At 44.0% G+C, this 7,500-nt stretch overlaps 1 protein-coding gene across 1 annotated transcript in view; it reads left to right on the top strand.

Moving 5' to 3' along the window:
• The first annotated feature begins 5,525 nt into the window (after window positions 1-5,525).
• The window catches only part of zgc:73226 (BCL2/adenovirus E1B 19 kDa protein-interacting protein 3), an 8,041-nt gene continuing 6,066 nt past the window's right edge, over window positions 5,526-7,500 (top strand). The window contains exon 1 of the mRNA XM_030775767.1: window positions 5,526-5,702. Within this exon, the coding sequence (XP_030631627.1) occupies window positions 5,660-5,702 (43 nt within the window). The 5' untranslated portion in view covers window positions 5,526-5,659. The remainder of the gene's footprint in view (window positions 5,703-7,500) is intronic.

The following is a 7,500-nucleotide window of genomic DNA, read 5'->3' as shown; positions in this document are numbered from 1 at the left end:
GGAAGCATTGTTGTCGTTGGTGGTGGTTGTTTTTGGTGGAGGGTGTTGGTGTTGTTAGCATTGTTGTTGTTGTTGTTGGTGGTGGCTGTTTTTGTTGGAGGGTGTTGGAAGCATTGTTGTCGTTGGTGGTGGTGGTTGTTTTTGGTGGAGGGTGTTGGTGTTGTTGGTGTGCATGTGCTTGTGAAGGTGGTGATGCTGCTGGGTGATGTTTGTAGCAGACTTACTGTGATGTTGTGGAAAAATCCATAACAGTGGTTTGAACTACACTGAGACATTATGCTGTAGAACTACGTGTCAGACTATTGATAGAAACGTGTTTACAGTGAATGGAAGAGTACAGGATGAACGTGGAAACATCGTCCATGGGAAAAGGGATAGAATAACTGACCCCAAACGATTTGATCTCCTCTCTCTGCCTCTCTGTCCCCGCTGCTGTTCCCTCACACCAACCAGCAACCTGCCCAGTCCGTCAGAGTGTGTATTTCAATACACGATATTAACACTCATCACTCACTAAATATAGGTACAGATACCCCCCTTTCGCCATGGCGACGGGACTTGTTTTAGCCTGCCCTGCTCCGGCTGGATCACATACTCCTGCACATCAGGGCTTTCTCCGAGCCTGTCTAGAGACAGTCATAAAGATAGGCTTTTAAACAGCCTGGATAACCTCCTCTGCTCACGCCTTGTTCCGATTACAATAACTCATAAAGAAAAATCTTTCTTTGTGTGTTTTGCTTTTTTATTTTTTTGCATTCATTCCCCCTTTTCTGTACTGGATTCAAACATGTCTATTTCCAGTCATTCCTATTAAATTAATTTAGATAAAATACACAACACTTCAGAGACATTTGCTCTGTTTTGATGGGATGACCTTGTTCCATAAAGGGCATCTACCTTTGTCAAACATATGCAATTCATATTATACAATATAATTGAAATGTTTATTCTTTATAAACTTACCAACCCAAAACTAGTGATTTTTTTTCCGGGTGGGGGTGGGGTAGGGCAGGGCACAACATTCATGTTAAGTGCCCCCGCCCCCCCCGTAAACGTTTCACTGTCCCCACAAGTACACTAAAATCCCAATCGGCCAATGAAAACGTAACATCATTAAATCTGCATTTTTCTTATTGTACCTGACCTGACTCGAGGGGAAACTGCTCCATGAGTCATTTTACAAACTGCCATCACCGGCTGATGATAACTGTCACATGATTAATGGCTGAAGTGAAATGAGGCGTTAAACACTTTTCCACTGCAAAGCTCTCCATCTTAATGAAAGAGACAGCTGGTGATGTCATGCTTCCTGCTTGTGACACACCCACTGACAGACAGAGAGGGATTCTCACAGTAGAACATGAGCGGTGTGTAGCCTGAGGAGAGGAAGAGGATAGGCGTGAGAATGTGATGAAGGTCTGTGATCTGCTGGGTCCAGAGTGTTACGTTTCTGAAGGCTCCTCAGCATTACGTCTGGTGAAACCTGTACACTTTTTTTACAGAAAAGCTTAACAACTTCCTGTTAGCTTTCTCCTCGTGTGAAAGTGTGTCGGCAGAGAAAAGGAGTCCATGTGATCCCGACAACATGTTGGCCTCATCTGCCACTATGAGTTTGTAGAGATATGGTGATAAGACAACAGAAAATTGTGGTATTAAAAAAAAAAGAAATCAATAAAAACGTCTGGGGCAGCCTTGTAACGGAATAACTAGCTACTCAGGGAACAAACTCAAATATTTATATTTAACCTTTAAATAGTGAAAGTATATTTCTGTCTTTCTCTATTTCAGCGTCTGAAAGAACATCTGTTGCTGGAGAACAGCCATAGCTTGTCTTGTTGCTTTGCCAATTTATTACCAGCTGTATTAGCACGATTAAAATCTATTAAATGAAATATTCGGTTAGACAGAGAGCCAAAGGGTGGGTTATTGATCCTGGTCTCTGCTAAATTCTCCTGTTTCTCTGATGCTGCCTCAGCGGATGTCAGTGGTTTCATGTTGCCTGTAAATTCAGAGCCAAAGCCAGAGCAGCCAGCAGGTAAACAGTTCAAAGTCCTGATTGCTTCCGTCAGCCTCCAGCTATTTGCCCCTCACCCCACCCCCCTCCCCTGTAACAAACTCCACCCTAACAACCCCCCTCCCATGATCCTTTGCCCTGCCTGAGTGTGCATGTGGTCAGGGAAACTCGATCCAGACCAGGCATGCTAACACACATCTAAGGTCAGGCACTGCTCTTTGGGGTGTGACGGCTTGTTACACAGGTGATAGTTTAGACGGACAGACGGATGTTTTTCCTCTCTGTCCAGCGTTCGCGTGTGTGGAAGTGCAAGTAAACAGGCCGACACTTGAGATCTGCAGAGCAGAGGATCGTTAACAGGCCTGTAAAACGGAGCCTGGGGCGGGGCCGCCCTGGGTCAAGAAGGACCGACCGACACAGACTTCAAAGGGTCACTGCGAATTTGATTGACGTGACCCCTGAGTTCGCTATCCAAAGGTTCTCCTGGTGAAAAAGTGTCCTGTCATCATACGTGGTTAAATAATAAATTTAAATGATAAATTTGATTAAATGCCCTGTCCCATCCCCATCTGTCATTCAACAGGACAGGCAGAGGTTCCATTCCAATAACATATGCAAGCATTACAGATGTAACAGTTTTTATTGCTGTTAAACACCACAAAATTGGCATACGTCACCTTTCACCCCGTTACCAACGACCTAGCCCAAATCAGCGCTTCCAGTGCTTAATGCGTGTTTGTATCACTACAGCTTAACATGACACTGTAAAAGTTTCCACCTCTTATTTCACAGATTAAGCAAATACTGATGTTTTTGCAGCCTGCAGCTTTCTATTTCTTTCTTTCTTTCTTTCTCTCTTTTTTTTTCCGACAGCATTTTGCAGTGTCAGTTGAAGTTAGCATATAGCCAATGTTAGCACACAACCTTGGGGACATAATGTGTTACAGAGATAGCGTGGCTAACAGACGCGCGTGTTCCATTAGCTGTTCGTTGCTCTCCTTTTTTTCTCTTTCATCTATGAAAAAACTAAGACTGCCCTTATCTAGTTTACAATGGAAGGTACCTTTTTCACAGCTCCATGGGTCACGACTGCTTCTCACTGCATCGAGTCGGACACACGCGTACACAGACGCACGAATGCACAGCCACAGACTCAAGCAAGTCTAGATATGCAAACGCAACATGTACATATCTGTGGTGGAGCCTTAGTTGTTGCTGATTGTACATGTCTGTGTGAAGCGAAAAGCTGAATGACCTGGGGGTTGTGGGTAAGCACAGCGAGATGCCTGACTCCAGAGCCGAACCATCACACACAAACAGCTGAGCAGTCTTTCACTGAACAAATCAGTGCCACTGTGTACAACCACATCAGTGTGACGCTGCCACTGTGTACAACCACATCAGAACAAGAGACTGGCCTGCAGGAAGTTCATTTTTATTGCATAACTGAGTTTGGCTCTACTCCAGATTTATATATATAACAGACTAAACCACAGTTAATACACTATATCACAGTTAACAACTCTATTTCCAACGGACGGATCGATGAGGCAGTTCACGATGAAGAAAAGTGATGTAAGCTGCATATGACTGTCCGTGGGTTTAAGGTTCATCAGAGATTGCTGTGAAATCGGTGGTAGAGTAATCCAACAGAGGAGCCTCTCCACACTGCTGACTAAGTGGCTGAAATGTCACACGAAGGACAGTAGATGCTTTGACTGTCATTCACTGGTTTGCTTTTACGAAATCACCATACTTGAACCATACTTTAAGACTATATTTCTAATTAAACACAGACAGTAAAACTCAAAATATTTACTGCCTAGCATTACATTAATTTAACTGTAATTTTACATTTCTTTCTTTCTTTCTTTCAGATTATGATGCAGAATTAATTTGCCTTTATCGTAAAAAAGTAAATAAAATTAAACTCCATTCAGTAAAACTCCTTGGGCTGTATTTTAAATATGCTCGCCCTTGGTTGCTTTTGCTAGTCCGCTGTTTTGTTGCTCAAATACACTCAATAACAACGACATCCGTAGCATGACTCTTGCTTCCCTCTCTTGCTTCTCTGAGCGTTATATAGGAAATGTTAAATAGCGCCCTCTGGTGCAACGGAAACACATTTCCACTCCTTTCGAAAACAATCGCAGTGTCTCCCCATCATTTAAAAGGAATGCCTCATGAAAAGCTACGCGCCACGGTAAAAATAGCGCACGAGTTTGAAGTTCTCTCTGTCCTTTATAAAAACAAAAAACGAAACCTCGGAACTCCAAGTCTTTCGTTGACCTATTAAAACTCTATGCTCTACATAGGAAAAACTGTGCAATGCATTGCAGTACAGTAAAGAGTACGGCCTGACGTGCTGTGAGGCGTGAAATTAAGGGGACAGGTGGTAGTACGTTGTGCAAATAGAAATATCGCGAGATGGAAATGCACATGTTGTGCACATTGGTTGCATGTACAGTCAGAGCCATCGTTTGTTATTTTGTAAATAACAACAACAACAACAATAATAATAATAATAGTAGCAGTAGTTAAAAACCACGAGAATCTAAAATAAAACGCTGCACGTAAAGAACTGTGTGGACACGTGAGGAGGGTAGAGCGACTTTATTAAGAGGCTTCTGTTTTGCAGGAGGCGGTTTGTGGACCTGCCAGCGGTGAGGGCTGGGTCACATTGCATAACGGATCACTTTGCTGCCAAGATGGTTACACGTTCCCCTGCCATTCTCATGCACGTAAATAACTGCTCCTGCGACTGTCTTTACATTTACACTGTAATATAACGAATACATATAAATGCTGTGATTTGCTACGGCTTTTGGAACAGGAGCAGATAAAACAACAAAAGACATTTAAATGGTTACTGTAATATGGATAGGGGAGGGGTGAAGTGACGTATCGGCGCAGTGTTTTCTCAATGAAATGTGTATGAATGATGGAGAACAAATGAATTAACTGTCGCCGACATGTCAGCGCTGTGGCGTCGCGTGCTCGAACGTGTCCGTTAGGCTATTCGCGTGGTGACACACCAAGCTTGTGTGACAATATCACAGCACGCGAGTGGATGCAGGATTGCCGATCTAAAGAGATTATCACGCCACTTTGCTATTAAAAGACTAATTGAGGTCAGCTAATATGCAGCGGGAAACAAGAGTAGTTTCTCCTTTTTTTGTGGGTTCAAACTTGTGTATTTGATGTCCTGCGTTTTCACACCTTCTGTAATTGACCTTTGGCTCGTCATTTATGCACGACGTAAAAAAACTCGAATACATTAAAAAAAATCAAAAATTAAAAAACTCATACTTCAATTAACGCCCTGAAGCTGCGATTTCCAGATAGCAAAAACAGGTCAGCACACAGCGATATACCCCTGTAATAATGTCAATATTTACCTCCCGCTGAAACACGTGGGGAGAGACGGAGGGAGAGGAGAGGAGAGGAGGGAGGGAGTGGATTACGTCTCCGTAAGGCTTACTTTCAACAACACAGAACGACCGGGACAGAGAGAAAAAAAAAAATAAACACAGAGCGAGGTTGCCGAAACCCAGCGCGCGGTGTCATCTCATCAGTGGAACTGCGTGGCTGTGTTTGTCTTCCTGCATCTCTGCCTGCACCCCATCGACTTTAGATCGACCTGTCATGTCGTTGTCGGGGTCTCAGTCACCGGAGGACGCGTTGCACGGTAAGAAAATATCTCGAATACATGTGTGACAAGGAATAGAACGTCTAAACAATGCCCAGCAACCCACCACCTCAGTATTTTATCACGTTAGTAAATAATAAATATAAAATGTGATAAAAATGTCATATTTTCAGAAACGGACCGGTGACGTTTAGCCTCAGAGGAAACCTGTGAGTTTATTTACGCTGCGCCCATCCCACGAAATAAAAAATAAACATTTTTATGTGTTTATATTGAGTTGTTTGGGATGAATTGAGTAACCGTTCTGTCCCCGTAGAATAAAGCTAGAAGTGGCCTACTGTACTTCATGTTGTTATTCTTACTGTTTCGCCCACTGTCGCTGTGTAAACAAAACTCAGTGACTCACCTGTTTGAATTTTGCTAAGCCAATTACATGACAGAGATTTAGCAACGCTTATAGATTAATCAAAGGCTTACAGATCATCACATGGTAGGATGTTCGTCTGTCAACATCCACGGGTTCTCTAAAAAACGAACGGTCATATCACACTTCTCTCTCGAGCGTTGGGAAATTATATTCCTGTCGCAAAATGTAAACCACTCAAAACATTTGGACGCCATTCATCATAAATGAACGATAAATTGCGAAATGACCATTCTGTTAAAACCTCAGGGTAATGTACATCTGTACTGGGAGGTGAAATCATCTTTGTCTAGACAGCGTTACGTGTCAAAGAAGATTGTGAAAGTCCCAGGTTATCAGTTTAAACTCACAGACTGTTTGTTGTGCCCTGCTGCAGCTTGTGGACATGTCCAAAGACAAACACATTCTCACACACACACACACACACACACACACACACACACACACACTGCAGTTATGTCACACAGCCTTGTGCTGTGAGGGAGGAAAACTAGGGCAATGGCACAATCTCCCCTCCTCACATACTGTTCTCTCTCTCTCTCTCTCTCTCTCTCTCTCTCCCCCCCTCCCTCTCTCTCTCTTTCTCTCTCTCCCCTCCTCACATACTGTTCTCTCTCTCTCTCTCTCTCTCTCTCTCTCTCTCTCTCTCTCTCGCCCCCTCTCTCTTTCTCTCTCTCTCTCTCTCTCCCTCTCTCTCTCCCTCCCTTTCTCTCTCTCTCTCTCTCTCTCTCTCTCCCTCTCCCTCTCTCTTTCTTTCCCTCTCTCTCTCTCTCCCTCTCTCCCTCTCTCCCTCTCTCTCTCTCCCTCCCTCCCTTTCTCTCTCTCCCTCTCTCTCTCCCTCTCTCCCTCTCTCTCTCTCTCTCTCTCCCTCTCCCTCCCTCTCTCTTTCTTTCCCTCTCTCTCTCTCTCTCTCTCTCTCTACATGAGGAATGTGGACTTAAGGAGGTTAAAGTTGAAAAGGGAATGGAGCTTGATAAACCACATGTAGAGAGAAGGAAAGAGAGATAGAGAGAAGAAGAAAAGGGGAGAGAGAGAGAGAGAGAGAGAGAGAGAGAGAATGCGGGGAGGGGTGAATGGCTAATCTCTAACGGAAATAAGATCTTACATAAACCGGCTCTGACTCTGTTAGCCTGCAGGGATTCTCTCAACAAACTCTGCGTTTGGCACTGGATACAGCTACACACAACCACCCCACTGTACTACTGTACCACTGGTCCAGTACCTTCACACACACACACACACACACACACAGAAAGAGAGAGAGAGAGGGAGAGAGAGAGAGAGGGGAAGAGAGGGGGAGAGAGAGAGAGAGGGGGAGTGCATGACACTGACCCTCACTAATCTCTTTCATGTTCATGCAGCCTGCATGTCTTTGCCCTCATACAGTCTCTGCAGGTAGCATAACTGATATGA

The sequence above is a fragment of the Chanos chanos genome, chromosome 1 (genome assembly GCF_902362185.1).
Source record: "Chanos chanos chromosome 1, fChaCha1.1, whole genome shotgun sequence".
Classification (NCBI taxonomy): domain Eukaryota; kingdom Metazoa; phylum Chordata; class Actinopteri; order Gonorynchiformes; family Chanidae; genus Chanos; species Chanos chanos.
This window is presented reverse-complemented; position numbering and strand designations above follow the sequence as displayed.